The sequence below is a fragment of the Grampus griseus genome (genome assembly GCF_964374135.1).
Source record: "Grampus griseus genome assembly, chromosome: 20".
In the NCBI taxonomy this organism is placed as follows: domain Eukaryota; kingdom Metazoa; phylum Chordata; class Mammalia; order Artiodactyla; family Delphinidae; genus Grampus; species Grampus griseus.
The window spans coordinates 20,636,590-20,651,493 of NC_139014.1; the positions used below are offsets into that span (position 1 = coordinate 20,636,590).

The 14,904-nt window shown below is 55.6% G+C and overlaps 2 protein-coding genes across 10 annotated transcripts in view; one reads left to right on the forward strand and one right to left on the reverse strand.

The window, feature by feature from the left end:
• The window catches only part of MED24 (mediator complex subunit 24), a gene marked incomplete at its 3' end in the record, with an annotated part of 39,513 nt that extends 33,962 nt beyond the window's left edge, over positions 1–5,551 (forward strand). For 7 of the 9 annotated variants that reach the window (XM_082679683.1, XM_082679685.1, XM_082679684.1 and 4 more), the window contains exons 19-25: positions 36–211; positions 2,060–2,324; positions 2,619–2,800; positions 2,978–3,068; positions 3,379–3,478; positions 4,338–4,418; positions 4,673–4,959. In XM_082679683.1, coding sequence (XP_082535809.1) covers positions 36–211; positions 2,060–2,324; positions 2,619–2,800; positions 2,978–3,068; positions 3,379–3,478; positions 4,338–4,418; positions 4,673–4,959 — 1,182 coding nt within the window. Of the gene's footprint in view, positions 1–35; positions 212–2,059; positions 2,325–2,618; positions 2,801–2,977; positions 3,069–3,378; positions 3,479–4,337; positions 4,419–4,672; positions 4,960–4,982 lie in introns of those variants that run through there. The other 2 variants (XM_082679689.1, XM_082679690.1) reach the window with 1 other exon arrangement.
• A 1,390-nt stretch (positions 5,552–6,941) lies between these two features.
• Positions 6,942–14,896, reverse strand: CSF3 (colony stimulating factor 3; the record flags this gene model as incomplete). Its single annotated transcript, XM_082679418.1, has 6 exons — positions 6,942–7,896; positions 8,236–8,382; positions 8,529–8,636; positions 9,045–9,199; positions 9,313–9,366; positions 14,818–14,896. 6 exons carry the CDS (start codon positions 14,894–14,896, stop codon positions 7,732–7,734), a joined length of 708 nt encoding a protein of 235 aa, XP_082535544.1. The 3' UTR covers positions 6,942–7,731.
• Positions 14,897–14,904: the final 8 nt, after the last annotated feature.

The window sequence follows — 14,904 nt, forward strand, 5'->3', positions numbered from 1 at the left end:
GGTGGCCCCATCACCCTTCCCCCCTCCCCCCCCAGAAAATCACCGATAACATCAAGGGGAAGGTGTGCAGCCTGGCAGTGTGTGCTGTGGCCTGGCTTGTGGCCCACGTGCGGATGCTGGGGCTGGACGAGCGTGAGAAGTCGCTGCAGATGATCCGCCAGCTGGCAGGGCCGCTGTACAGCGAGAACACCCTGCAGTTCTACAACGAGAGGTCAGCGGCCCATCCCCTCCCTTCTGGAACTCTGCAGGTCTGTCCTGAGAAGCCAGCGCCTCTGGAAACCACTCTCTTCCTCTTCTCTTACCTTCCCAAACATGCAGCTCACCTGCTCAGTCTCTTCCTCACTCACTCACGTTCTCAATCACGTCTTCACTCACTGACTCAGCAACACTTAGTGTGTGTCTCTGTGCCGGGAGTGTTATTACCCAGCACCCGCTGTGTGTGCGCCGGAACTACAGACCCCACGTGGCTATGATTCCTGCCCTTGAAGGCCTCGAGTCCTGGGGAGCTGGCTTGCCAGAACGGAATGGTTATCTTAGCTCTGTCACTCTTAAGGAACTGTGAGCCCATCTGTAGATCTTATAGGCCTTGGGCCTGTCCACCCCCTCCCTACCTTGCCCCTCCAGGCCCAGCTATCTTCTGTACCATTTTCCTGCCTGGGCTTTTCAGGGACTTGGAGGACCTCCCTAGCGACTTCAGCTGTGTTGAGTTCAGTGGTGTTTGTTCATTTGCCCATCCAATAAGCTTTTTTAAAAAAATATGGTAAAAAATACATAACATAAAGTTTACCACCTTAACCATTTTTAAGGGCACAGTTCAGTAGTGTGTTAAGTATATTCACACTGTTGTGAAACAGATATCCAGAACTTTTTCATCTTGTAAATCTGAACCTGGACCCGTTAAACAACACCCCTTCCCCCAGCCCCTGGCAACCACCGTCCTACTTTCTGTTTCTCTGAATTTGATTTCTTTAGGTACCCCATGTAAGTGGAGTCATGTAGTGTTTGTCTTTTTGTGGCGGGCATATCTCATTTTGTGTAATGTCCCCAAGGTTCAACCATGTCATTGCATGTGTCAGAATTTCCTTCCTTTTTAAGGCTGGATCGTATGTATATACCACATTTTGCTTATCCATCCCTTGGTTGATGGACACGTGGGTTTCTTTCACTTCTCGGCTTTTGTGAATAGTGCTGCTGTGAACGTGGGCATGCGCCAAGCAATGAGTTATGAGCGATGACCCACAAGGTAGCCATCAGGATGTCTTTTAAGAGAAGTGGAAACACTGAGCTGAAATGAGGTTGGGAGGATCTGTAAAATCCCGTCTCCTCTTTATTCCTCCCCTCCCTCAGCGTCCTCCCCGCAAAAGTCATGGACTGTTTTCTGTGACGTAATCCATTCTAAGCACCCTGACTCCTGTCTGGGAAATCTGTGGCTCGATCATGCAGGTGGAAATAGTGGCCGTGAAAGTCATGGTGACTTTCCCAGAGCCACCCAGTGTTCCCCGAACGGTTAGCGCTCAGGCCCAGGCCTGCATTCCTTGTCGAAGACTCTTCATGAGAAAATTCCTGGATATACATTTATATTTGCCCAGCTACCAACGGCCGGGAAAAGTCTTGTGGGGCAGTCCTTGGGCCCCTGTCCTGGAAGTAACAGCTACTTTGGGAGGAGGCCAAGGCTGGGTGGGGAACCCCCGCAAGCACTCAGCCTAGAGGGAAGTGATTGTATTTATTTATGCCAGAGGATTGTCAGGGCCCAGGCCTGGGGGAGGGAGGAAGTTGGAGAGAGAGAGTGAGAGAAAGTATGAATGAATATATTGCTAGAATGACCTGGGGGAGGCAAGTGCCCCGGCCCCCCATAGGCTGGTGCCGGAGCAGGACTCGTGGGGTCAGGTCTCCTAGGGGTTTGCAACTTCCCCTTGTCTCCTCCCTCAGCATAGAATGGGATTAATTCCGTAACCCGAGTCCTGGGAAGGGTCGGGCCTGCCTGTTCCTGCCCCCACCCCAGCTATTGAACCTGCTGCTGCCTGAACCATAGGCCCTCCCGCCTCCCTCCCCCCATCAGGGTGGTGATCATGAGCTCCATCCTGGAGCATATGTGTGCGGACGTGCTGCAGCAGACGGCCACACAGATCAAGTTCCCATCCACGGGCATGGACACCATGCCCTACTGGAACCTGCTGCCCCCCAAGCGACCCATCAAGGAGGTGCTGACGGACATATTTGCTAAGGTGCTGGAGAAGGGATGGGTGGACAGTCGCTCCATCCACATCTTTGACACCCTGCTGCACATGGGAGGCGTCTACTGGTTCTGCAACAACCTGATTAAGGTACTGGGGTCGGGGGTGGGGGTGGGCTGGGGGGAACAGGCGTCCTCAGACCGCCGGAGACAGCTGGGAAAACGCCTGACGGGACCAAGCATGATCTGGTCCTCTGGCTTCTCAACCCCCAGCCCAGTCGGCCGGGCTTCTCTGCGAGGCCCACTGAATGCAGAGAAGATTCCTTGGACTCCAGAGGCCGGTCCTCGCCTCGGGAGCTCCTGGGGTCTGAAGGGAGTTGCAGGATGTCACTGCCCACGTTGAGGGCCCTCAGCTCCTCGGTCCTCCTCTGCCCCGTCCTTCCAGGAGCTGTTGAAGGAGACGCGGAAGGAGCACACGCTGCGGGCGGTGGAGCTGCTCTACTCCATCTTCTGTCTGGACATGCAGCAAGTGACCCTGGTCCTGCTGGGCCACATCCTGCCTGGTCTGCTCACCGACTCCTCCAAGTGGCACAGCCTCATGGACCCCCCTGGCACCGCTCTCGCCAAGTAGGATTTTGTGGAGAGCCTTAAGTCCCCCCAGCCTGGAGTGGGGCACCCTGCCTGGGCCACCCAGGAAGCTGGGCTGTGGGGAAGCCCTGTCGGGTGGGGCCTGATCAGCATGGGCACAGAAGCCGCGTCGGGGCCTCTTTGATTTTACCCCCTTTTCCTGGACCCCTTTGCCAGGCTGGCCGTCTGGTGTGCCCTGAGTTCCTACTCTTCCCACAAGGGGCAGGCGTCCTCCCGCCAAAAGAAGAGACAGCGCGAAGACATCGAGGTAGGGTAGGGGCCCCTTCCCCCGTTCATTGCCCTTGTGCTTGTTCAGCAGATGCTCACTGAGCCTCTTCTGGTAAGAGGCGCCTTCCCGGGCACAGGCAGCCAGGCATGGTCCCTGCCTCTGGGCCACTGTGTCAGGGGTGACTGTGTGGGAGGGTCTCTCCCTAGGGTAGTGGGAGAGGCGAGGAGAGGGAAGCTGACCCCCTGGAGATGCTGCCTGTGGCCTGTGGGGGCTTGACTCCAAACTGAGCTCCAGTCCTGGAAGATCTGGGGATGCAGCTGTGGGTAACAGTGGCTCTCCTGCCCCCCAGGATTACATCAGCCTCTTCCCCTTGGATGACATGCAGCCCTCGAAGCTGATGCGACTGCTGAGCTCCAATGAGGAAGATGCAAATATCCTTTCGAGTCCCAGTGAGTGTGTGGACGGGCCGGGCGGGCTGTTTCCTTTCCCGGGAACTCACTCCTCCTGAGAGCTGCTCTGCAGCTCGCTGGCTGGTCGGAGAGGCTGTGGTAGGAGTCTGCCCCGTTCTGTCCCCTACGGATGCTCTGCTTCCTCTCCTCGAGCCACCAAAGCTTGCTGTGGATCACTCCCTAAGGGCTGAAGCTCTTCTGCCCAGATCCCATCCCAGCCCGGGGTGCATAGTTGACCCTTCCCCACGCCTCACGGCAGTGAGTTCACTGCCTTGGGCACAGTCTGTGCCACTGACTCACAGCTCTGACCTTCCTTCCCCTGAAGCAGGCCCTGAGACCTGGAGCAGGCCTGGGCTGGTACTTGGGACTGCTCCCCACTCTTCCTGCCTGGAGAGCACCCCAACTCCACCTGCTTCCCTAGATGTCATCGCCTCTCCTTGCTAAGGGCTCTTCCGTGGCGTTTAATTTTTCCTGTTTCCAGAGATTTCTCCTGAGCCTAGAAGTTTCTCTGAGGTCTTTTAGGGACTAGGGGACCAATTGTGCACTTGAACAGAGGAAAGCTGCCATGGCCTTTGGCTAGTTACTTAGCAAATCTCAGCCTCAGCTTCCTCGTCTGTAAAACGGAGACGTGAGGATTAGCGGTTTCAGCCGTACGCAGCCCGCAGATTGGCACCTGGCGGTGACCAGATGGTAGTTCTCTCTCACCTGCTTGTGGGGAAGCCTGTATTTGGGGACCGTGTGACTGGACCCAATCATCTTCTCCGGCCGGGCCCTCCACCCCCGACAGGCGAGGGCTCCCGTGGGCGGCGGTTCGGAACTCAGGAGGCCATTGGCTCAGTGCCCCTCGCTTGCCCCACAGCGGACCGGTCCATGAGCAGCAACCTGTCAGCCTCCCAGCTTCACACGGTTAACATGAGAGACCCACTGAACCGAGTCCTGGGTGAGGCCTCCCAGCCCCGCTCCCCACCCTCCTCCCCTTTGCCCTCCGTCCCCCCTGATTGCCAGCTCTCCTGTCTCCCCCAGGCCCCCGTCGCGTCCCTCTCTGGCTCGCCCCCAGCTTTCCTTTGTACTTTCTCTTTTTGACGTCCCCATTTGGGGGGACACCCTTAGCACTTCTTTCTTCTCCCAGAATCTGACCTCTTCCCAAACCCTTCTCATGGAGTTCTCCTTCCCCCCGCCACCCTTTCCTCACAGCCAACCTGTTCCTGCTCATCTCCTCCATCCTGGGCTCTCGGACCGCCGGCCCCCACACGCAGTTTGCGCAGTGGTTCATGGAGGGCTGCGTGGACTGCCTGGAACAGGGCGGCCGAGGCAGCATCCTGCAGTTCATGCCCTTTACCACCGTGAGTGCCGCGCCCCCGGGCCACTGGCCCACCCTCCAGCTCAGAGCGGGTCAGCACGTCGCAGGAGAGCTTGGGGTCCAGCGGCCAGGAGGGAGGGCTTCTTCCTCCTGGACGTCACACCCACCATCACCTTGCTGAGCAGCTGTCTGTCTGTCTGACAGGTATCGGAACTGGTGAAGGTGTCAGCCATGTCCAGCCCCAAGGTGGTTCTGGCCATCACGGACCTCAGCCTGCCCCTGGGCCGCCAGGTGGCCGCCAAAGCCATTGCCGCCCTCTGAGGGGCTTGGAGTGACCACAGGGGCTGGCAGGCAGGGTCCCAGCCCCGGGCGCCTCAGAAAAGGACGTGTGGAAAGATGAGACATCATTGCTCATATCCACATGATGTAACTGCCCTCCGTCGGTCTCCAGATCTTTCCCCTGCTCCTGACTTCTGACCTCTAAGACGGCTCCCAGTTTCTTTCATAATTTCCTTTCCCACTGCCAGCACCTGATGCGTGTGAGCAGCCTGGTTCCTTGACTCTGGGCGGTCTCACTGCAGCCCTCCCGCCCGACCCCTGTGCGTGCCTCCCGCTTCCAAGAGTGGATTTAGCTCCGGGGAACTTTACAGGTGCAGGGTATGTGTGTATATATGTGTGTGTGTATATATATATATATATATATATATATATATATAAAATCTCTTTTTACATGGGTGTGTTCACCTCGGCTGGCTTGTAAGTAAAGACCTCGTGGATCCCTCTGTGCCTGTTGGTACTGTTGGTGCCTGTGTCCGATGGGGGTGGGGAACGGCTGGCTCCGCCTTGGACCCGTGCAGGCCCAGCTGGAGGAAGCAGGAGGGCGCAGAGGAGGGCTGGGCACAGGGTCCCTGTTTGTGTGCTCAGTAGGGGTGGGGCAGGGCAGCGGGAGCAGCTTGCCTTCCTCATTCCCGCCTGCCACTTCCCCCCACCTCGCAAAGTCAGACGTACTCCGAAAAGGGAGAGGTTTTGGCTAAAGGCCCCGCTGGTGCTGGGGTAGGGTGTCCTGTTCTGATGTTCCCTAGCCCGGCCAAGCCCCACCCAGAGTCTGACTGGCCCGGAGTTGGATCTTTCCTCTCCAGTAAGGACTTGGGGGGTATGAGGGGTGAGGGGCTGAGGCATGAGGGGGGATGGAGGCAGGAACTCTGTTTAACCCTTCTTTGCCTGGTCGTCTCCAAGCCCCGGTTCTTCAGGACCAACTAGAGAGGGGGGACCCTGAGCTGTGCAGCTGGGGGTTCTAGCCCCACTCAGCCCGACCCTGCTTCTAAGGAACCAGATGGGGAAGGGAAGTGGGAAGTGACTCAGGAGCTGAGGATGGGGAAGTCTTGGGAGGGGACCTGGGGACTGGTTGGCCGTCTGGACGTCCTTGGTCTGGTGGTGGCATCCTGGAAGCATACGTGCGTCTTCAGCTGAGAGCACAGAGAGCTTTGTCTTGAATCTGAGCTGTGAAGCGGCGCCTCCGGTCTCCCCAGGTGTGAGCTCAGGCCTCTTCAGCCCATTAGCCCCGAGACAGGTAGGAAGGCTGCGGGCTCCCCGCCAGATCAGAGGCAGTGCTTGACGAGGGACAGAAGTGCAGAGCCTGGAATGTGGGGTCCAACCCAAGCTGTCACCTTGACCTCAGCTTCCTAATCTGTAAAAGGCCCTTCATAATTCTGTGTTTGTGGGTGGCTGTGAGCATGGATGGGTGAAGGTTTATGGAAGGTGGTAAACTGAAGCCCTGTGCACATGTTAAATCCTCCCTCGCTTCGGGCCCGTGTCCATCTGTGTCTGGACTGTTGAGCCCCCCAGTCCCCCTCTCCCAACCCTACTCTCTCCTCCCCCGGTACGGGTGACCCATCTACCTTCTGTCCTCCCTGCTAGGCGGTGGCTCCACGGGGCCAGGGACCACGCCTGCCTCATTCACTGCCGTGTCCTAGCACCCGGCCCAGTGTCTGCACCCAGTGGGTGCACCTCCTCTTCCCCTCCTTTGGGCCTCGCCCTCCATTCAACTCCCTGCCCGCGACCCCTGGCCAGGCACCAGCTGGACTCAAGAAGGAGGAAGGACATTTACTGGAGACAAACACTTTATTATCGTGAAGTTTGGCTACAATGAGAAAGTGGGCGCCGAGGGGGAAGGTGAACAGTCGAGCGTCCCTCTCACACCCCGTCACACGAGCCCCCTCATCTTTTCCCTCCCACATTCCCAGCCCCACCCAGCAAGGCAGAGACACGACTGCCCAGCCTGAAAAGGAGTCAGAGTCCCGACCCTGACCCCGGCGGGGTGGGGCAGGCGCCACTAGACTGATGGTGTCTATAGCGCATCCAGAAAAACGAGGCGTCGCTGATGGTTGCCTGGGCTCCCCACACAAGGAGTCAAAACGTGCCCGAAAAAAATCTTAAAACGATTCCCCAGCAAATTCGCGGGACCCCAGGGTCAAGCGTCCCGGCTTCGGCTGCCTCTGATGGGCTCCGTGCCCGAGGCAAAGGGGACTCGAGGGAAGCAGCCAAGTCAGGCAGAGCCAGGGGTGCAAGGACCCAGTTGGGGAACACTGCTGTTTAAATATTAAACAGGGCTGTCTCATCTCCCACGTGGGAGACTTCCCGATGATTCCAAGGGTCCCGAGGTAGGCACCCTCAGGGTAGGGGTTCGCTGTGGCTCTCCCCAGAGCCCACCACGGAGCCAGGCAGGGAGGAGTCACGGGAAGTAATACTTGGTATTTACCAACTCCCTCCCAGTCCAGGGGACGGGAAGACGGGAGTTTTTCTCCCTGCTACAGGCGGGAGAATGAAACTTGGAGGTGGAGGGAAGGATCCAGGAGTCCGGGGCTCCTTTCTGTCTTCCCCGTCTTTAAATATTAGGTTTAAATAAGCATAAATATTAAATAGAGATAAATACACTGGATGGGGAGGGCTTTGCTCAGGGCTCGGCCAGGTAGCGCAGGACACGGTACGCGAGCTCCAGGAAGCTCTGCAGCTTGGAAGCAACCAGGACCCCTCCTGCCCGGCGCTGGAAAGCCGAGGTGAAGGTCGGCATGGGGCCCTGGGTGGGCTGCACGGCAGGGGCCACCCCCAGGTCTTCCATCTGTGGGGGAAGGTGAGGTCAGCAATCAGGCCGTGCTGAGTGGGTAGTTAGCACGGGGAGGAAAGGCGAAGGGCTGATGGGCTGTAGACGATCCAGGGTTCATGGTGGAGCCAGGACCGAACCCAGGTCTCTTTAAGGTCCAGTGACCCCGCCTCATGCCCTCAACTAGGGGGGATGGGGTAGGGTCCTGGGATGAGGTGGTAGCTCCCTACATCCAGCCCACCGAGAATGTTTCTGCCCCAGCCCTAGAGAACTCCGGGGTCCCCAGGCTGGCAGCACCACCTTTGAGGACCAGCTCGGTCCGGGGCCCTAACGCTTGCTGCTCCGGAAGAGACTCACCTGCAGCCAGATGTTGGTGGCAAAGTCGGTGACGTCCAGCTGCAGTATGTCCAAGGTGGGGGCCAACTCTGGGGAGATCCCCGCCAGGGCCTGCAGGAGGCCCTGGTAGAGGAAGAGGCCGCCGTGCAGTTGGCTCAGGCAGGCTGTCTGGGAGATGGGATAGGAAAGTCAGGGGACGCTGCCTGGGCTGCTCCCCTCAGGGGCCCAGCATGGAGCCTGGAGGACTGGGGAGCCTTCCAGGTCATCCTTTCCCGCCTGTCCCCTCATCTCCCTTCTCCCCTCCGGACACTCACCAGCTGCAGGGTCTGGCTGGAGCAGCTACTCAGGGAAGCCTGGGGGATGCCCAGAGAGTGCCCAAGCAGCACCAGCTCCTCAGGGTGGCACAGCTTGTGGGTGGTGCACTGGGGATGGGAAGGATGCTGAGTGAGGGGGACTGGCAGAGCCGGGCGGCTCCTCCTTCCCGAGTGCCCCCATCTCTCCACATCCACATCTTCCCTCCCTCCACGTCCCGCCAGGCTTCTCAGCCCTGTTCCTCCGTCCAAGCCCCCAGCCAGCCCCTCCCAGCACTGTCCCCAAGAGGTTCTTCCCCCAGTTCCCCACCAGCCGCTGGGGCTCTGCCTCTCCTAATTTCCTCCCATTTCCCCTGAGTCTCTCCTCTCCCATCCCATGTCCCTTCCCCATGGTTCCCTTTGCTTCCCTCCGCTTCTCTGTCTCCCCTCAGCTCTGCCTCGCACACCTTCTTTCCTCCCTGCCCGCTGCTGCAGTATCTCTGTCCCCTCCCTGTCCCTCCGCAGGCTGCCCTCACTCACCAGCCTCTCCTGCAGCTCAGCGCCATCAGCCTGGATTTTCCTCACTTGCTCTAAGCACTTAAGCAGGAAGCTCTGGGGCAGGGAGCTGGCAGGGCCGAGGGGTGTGGCTTCTTGCACCGTCAAGAGTGCACTGTGCCAGAGCAGCAGCTGCAGGGCTGGGAGCAGACGGGGGCTCAGGAGACGTGCATACCTCTCTGGGAGCCCAGGGACCCTGCCCTCTGCCACTCCGGGCCCCGCAGCTCTCCCCTCCTGGGGCCCGGACACTCACCCATCAGCTTCATGGGGCTCTGGGCAGCAGGTTCAGCCGGGGGTCTGGATGGGTCTGTAGGTTCTGGGTTCTGTCAGGGACCAGGTCCAGGGGCCTTTATACACAAGCCCATGGAGGCCTGGGAGGAAATTACCTGGTGCTGCGACTAAGGCTTAGTAATAACTTCCCAAGATTTATGCAAATTTGGTGTCCAGGACAATGCAGGGGGGTTGGGACAAAAAAAAGTGTTTGCGAAAGTTTTGTGAAATTGTGGAATCTCTGATTCTTCTTTGACGTCTTGCCCCCCTCAAACTCCCTTCCTCCCCTCAGCCCCACCCAGGTCTGAATTGCCCCAGAGTGTTTGAACTGAACCGCTGAACCAAAGCTGAGCCAATGATAAAAGCCGGGGAGGCTGGAGTCAGGTCAACCCGGGGAAGAGGCAGGCCTAGGCCTTGGGGCCCGCCCTCCCACCCTCCCCTGGCACATCTCCTGGGTCAGCCCCATTTGCCATTCTCCCTTGGGATTCTCAAGCCACCTGCTCCCTAGGCCCCCAATTCTGAGAAGGAAGAAACCAGTTGCCCTATTTCTATCCCCCCCAATTCCCAGAGGCTGCCTCTCTGAGTGCCCTCTTGAGGGGCCAGGGGCCTGAGATAGGAACACTGGGGTCTTGCCTCCTGTCTCCACCGCACATGTTGAGAGGCATCACCCTGGTTCCTGTCCCGAACTGATTAGCTGGGAACTCCCCAATCCCCCCCATGACTCATTCCTTTTAAGCCCCCGGAATCCTGGCAGAGACCAGAGGAAACCGGATGTCTGTCCCGAATGAAGCAAGACCCATTGAGGCTCTCGGTTCAGGTTCACCTGACCTTGCCCTTCCTCCTCCCCGCACCCCCCCCCAACCCGCCCGCACTACCCCTCCCCCCTAGTGTCGCAGTGCTTTGGAGTTGAGGGTCTGGGACAGGTGGCTTCCCTGGCCAGGTTCACTGCCAGCGGGCATGTGTGTGCTGCCCTGAGTGGAGAAGCGCTAGGGTGAGCAAAAAGAAACCACCCGGCTTCAAACCCGAGAACCACGTACTCTTAGCGCTGGAAGGGACTTTGGAGTCTGTTCCAACCCTGTGAACTGGGCCAGTGAGGGAAGAGGCTTGCCCAAGGTCATGGGTAGCAGAGTCAGAGTTATAATCCAGACCTCTGCCTTGGGCCTGAGAGTTTTCCACAGGCCATGGGGCCTGCCTGGGGAAGTCTGACCAACTGCACGCAAGACTGTCATGTTCTGTCCCAACAGAACGTTGTTCTACCCCAGGACGGGCCAGAACAGAGTCTCTTCGGATGAGGAGTGGGTGTGTCTGACTGGGCCAGGCCATCTCTGGGGCGGGGGTGCCCCCTGGTGGCCACAGCTGGCAGGGCCTTCACCTGCTAATCAATTCACGTCCTGCCTCTGGTCCCTGGTCCTGCCGGGCAGCCCTGGCCCCCAGCTCCACCTTAGGCCAGGCAACTGGCCACCATGCCCCTATTAAGCCCAGTTCTGCGCCCACCTCCATGGGAGGAGAGGGGTGGGTTTAACAGAACTGTGGCGGGATGGCAGAGGTTCTCACAAACATGCCTCCTCTCCTTCCCACTAAGAACCTCCGGAGGACCCAGCCCGCCCCGGATGTTGTGCAGAGCATGCCCTGTACATTGGCAAATGCATTGCTTTCAATAAGCCTATGAGGAATGTATCAGAACCATTTCCCCTTTTACAGAAGATGAATCTGACCTTGGAGAGGTTGACTTGCCCAAAACTAGCAGAGCCAAGGTCTGCACTGTGCCAGAGTCTTAAACTCTTACCCATTGAATCTCTTTCATTCATTCATTAATTATATAAAATTTATTTATTTATTTGGCTGCGTCGGGTCTTAGTTGTGGCACGCGAGATCTTCCTTGTGGCATGCAGGGTATTTCGGTGCGGTGTGCAGGCTCTAGAGGGACAGGGCTGAGTTGCCCCACAGCATGTAGGATCTTAGTTCCCTGACCAGGGATCAAACCCCCGTCCCCTGCATTGGAAGGCGGATTCTTAACCACTGGACCACCACGAAAGTGCCCACCATTGAATCTCTTGACCAATGTTTGGCCTTCCTCAACCATAACCAGGCCAGCTCTAGACCCAAACTTTAATTTTCACTTACAGTCCAAGTGTGTCAGAGGTTTGGCTCAGAAAATGCTACTTCTAACAAGGGTGGCCAGAATGGTGAAAGGACTTGCGATGATGATTTGAAGAAAACACACCATTTTGTCTGGTCAAGAGGAGAGGTGGTTGTGTGGTCTCAAGGGCTAGAAGTGGGCAGGGGGTGGAAGCCCAGCTAGCCAGCTTTCAGCTCAAGGAAAGAGCTTTCTAACTGCCAGAGGTGCTGGAGGATGGAGTGGGCTACTTCCAGAGGAAGTGAACTGCCTGACCAGGGAGGTGTTCTGGCCTCCATTCCATAGAGGGAAAATCCGAATGTTGGCTGGCAGTTACCGGACACCTCTTATATGCCAGGCACCTTCCATTACACTTTTGTCTTTCATCCTATCAACCAAGTGTGGACTATTCCCATTAGAGACAAGGGACAGCCTCAGAGAACCGAAAGGCCCAAGATCACAGAACAAGTCGGGGGCAGAGCGAGGCAGGATCTGTGATCAGCCTTCCCAAGCCCCCGTCATTCCTATTACACTATCTTCCTGTTCAGAGAGCTGTATGTACTTCTTGGATGATGGCTCAATCCAGATCTCAGCCCCGCCCATGAGAGAATAAAGACCAGGCAGAGAGAAAGCCCGGTTACCAGTCCTGACACATGCGGGCTGAGCCAGACTGAAACGATCTGGCAAAGGTCCTGGCTCCAGAGACCCCCCCACTAGCTGTTATTCATCCTTCCAGCTTCCTAAAGGCTTTCCCAGTTATTTCTCAATGGCCAGAGTGGGTGAGTGGCTTCCACTCACACTTCCTGTTTTCATCTGGAACTGGGCTTGGAGTGTCCTTATGAAGGCTCCGGCGTAATGCCTTTGTTGCAGACTTGGCCTGTGGGCCAAGATACGTACACCCTGAGTTAAGAATCGGTTTTACATGTTTTAAGTGGTTGGAAAAAAATCAAAAGATTTTTTTTCTTTGGCTGCATTGCGCAGCATGCGAGATCTTAGTTCCCTGACCAGGGACCTCGCCCCCTGCAGTGGAAGCACAGTCTTAACCACTAGATTGCCAGGGAAGTCCCAAAAGAATATTTTAGCACAGGTAAAAATCATGAAAAGCCAGTGTTCATAAATAATTTGTTTACATATTGTTTATGTGAGGCCCCTTTCAAGAAGGGCAGAAGTGAGTAGTTGTGAAAGAGCACATGGCTCACAAGCCTAAAAAACGTACCATCTGGCCCTTTAAGAAAAGTTCGCAAACTAGTACACAGGACATATGTACAAGGGGACATACAGAAATGTCCTCTGCAGTGTTGTTTGTAACAGTAAACCAGTGGCCACCAATAAATTAATGAACAAATAAATTGTGGCACATTCATACCACATGTGCCTCTCCATCCTTCCACAATAGAAAACCCACAACGAAAGCAGTTCGTTTCATTCAGTTCTTTTCTTAGTCCCTAGAACAGTGCTGGGCACGGGTTTAAACATGATTAGATCTCAAAACCCATACTGAGTAAAAGGAACTTACTTTCATGTGATACATCATTAACAAAGATTTAAAAACTCAAGACAATACTATATTTTGTAGTAAAACTATAAAAACATAAACTGGAAGGATACCCACTGAATTCATCAGAGTGGCTGCCTTTAGGGAAGGAGGGAGGAGGCCTGGGGAAGGAAGATGGGCTTTTAACTTATCTGTCATGTTTTATCTTGCATGAAAAAACTTGACATGATAACAAAAGGTTGACATTTATTAAAATTGGGTGGAAAGTACATGGGTATTTCTTATGTTATTCTTTGTACTTCTCTGTAGTTTTCTAATTAAAAAACAAAACTGGAAGGTAGAGAACACAGTGAACTCTCCAAGCATAAAAATAACACTGAACTTCTCCAGGAAAAGAAAGCTAAGCCAGTGGCGATGAATTATAAGAAACTTCCAGACTGTGAGCAGACAGAAGAATGGTCTATAGACTCAAGGTGGTTGAGAACCAGGAAATCATGACAAATGACCCCAACTCTGTGTAACAGGATGATAGACTCTCCAATCCATTACCAACCAGGAAAGGGTATGGGGCACTTTGGGCTGGGTGCTGACTTTAAGATTTGTCATTGGGAATAACAGTAATTACAACTAATTATCACACACTCAAAAAGAAAGTCATTTTAGAGGTCAGGTAAAGTGGTCATGGGCCAGAAGGACAGCCATGTGGGGACAAAAACCAACCAACCAACCAGATAACAGAGCCACAGACTGAGGCTGGGAGAAGGCTGCACAGCCTACAGAACGTGACCTGAACTTGGTATCACGTAGGCCAGTGTTCAAGTCCCACCTAAGCCTGTCCTCACGAGCCTGAAAGGGGCACAGAGGGGTGCTCACTGTTAGTCCCCATCCTTCCTGGAAGGGAATTAAAGATCTCCTATTAGGGGCTTCCCTGGTGGTGCACTGGTTGAGAATCTGCCTGCCAACGGAGGGGACACGGGTTCGAGTCCTGGTCTGGGAAGATCCCACATGCCGCGGAGCAACTAGGCCCGTGAGCCACAACTACTGAGCCTGCGCGTCTGGAGTCTGTGATCCGCAACAAGAGAGGCCGCGATAGTGAGAGGCCCGCGCACCGCGATGAAGAGTGGCCCCCGCTTGCCACAACTAGAGAAAGCCCTCGCACAGAAACGAAGACCCAACACAGTCAAAAATAAATTAATTAATTAATTAAAAAAAAGATCTCCTATCAGATTTTCGAATTGGCCTGTAAAATGGGGAAAAGATTGAATCCTTTAAAAAAAAATAATGGAAAGTTTGGATGCTGGAATAATAACATCTTCCACAAAGATCAAGGGGGGAGCTTGGGGAAAAAAAGTGCTGTTTCACAAAGCAAACTTTAAAAAGTTTCACTAGGTACTGCCCTGGTGGTGCAGTGGTTTAGAATCCGCCTGCCAATGCAGAGGACACGGGTTCGAGCCCTGGTCCAGGAAGGTCCCACATGCCGCAGAGCAACTAAGCCCGTGCGCCGCAACTACTGAGCCTGCGCTCTAGAGCCCGCGAGCCACAACTATTGAGCCCGTGTGCCACAGCTACTGAAGCCCGCGCACCTAGAACCCGTGCTCTGCAACGAGAAGCCCGCGCACCACAACGAAAAGTAGCCCCTGCTCGCCACAACTAGAGAAAGCTCGTGCCGCAATGAAGACCCAATGCAGCCAAAAAAAAAAAAAAAGTTTCACTACCTGGGTTTCACAAAAGCTTAAAGGAAGTGGGCAATACCAAATCACACCGAGGCTGGGGTGGGATCAGAAACCAAAGCAAGGCCAGTCTAAAACATGCCTTTGATGGAAGTTAGGGCTATCGGGGTATGAAAATCAGCAGTTGGTGATGAACACATGGCGTACCTTTCCTAACAAACAAGACGTTAGCCAGCTCGTGTGCCAGGTACTGGGCAAGGCCCCGGGGGGGCCAGAAGTGCCTCATGCTCTTTA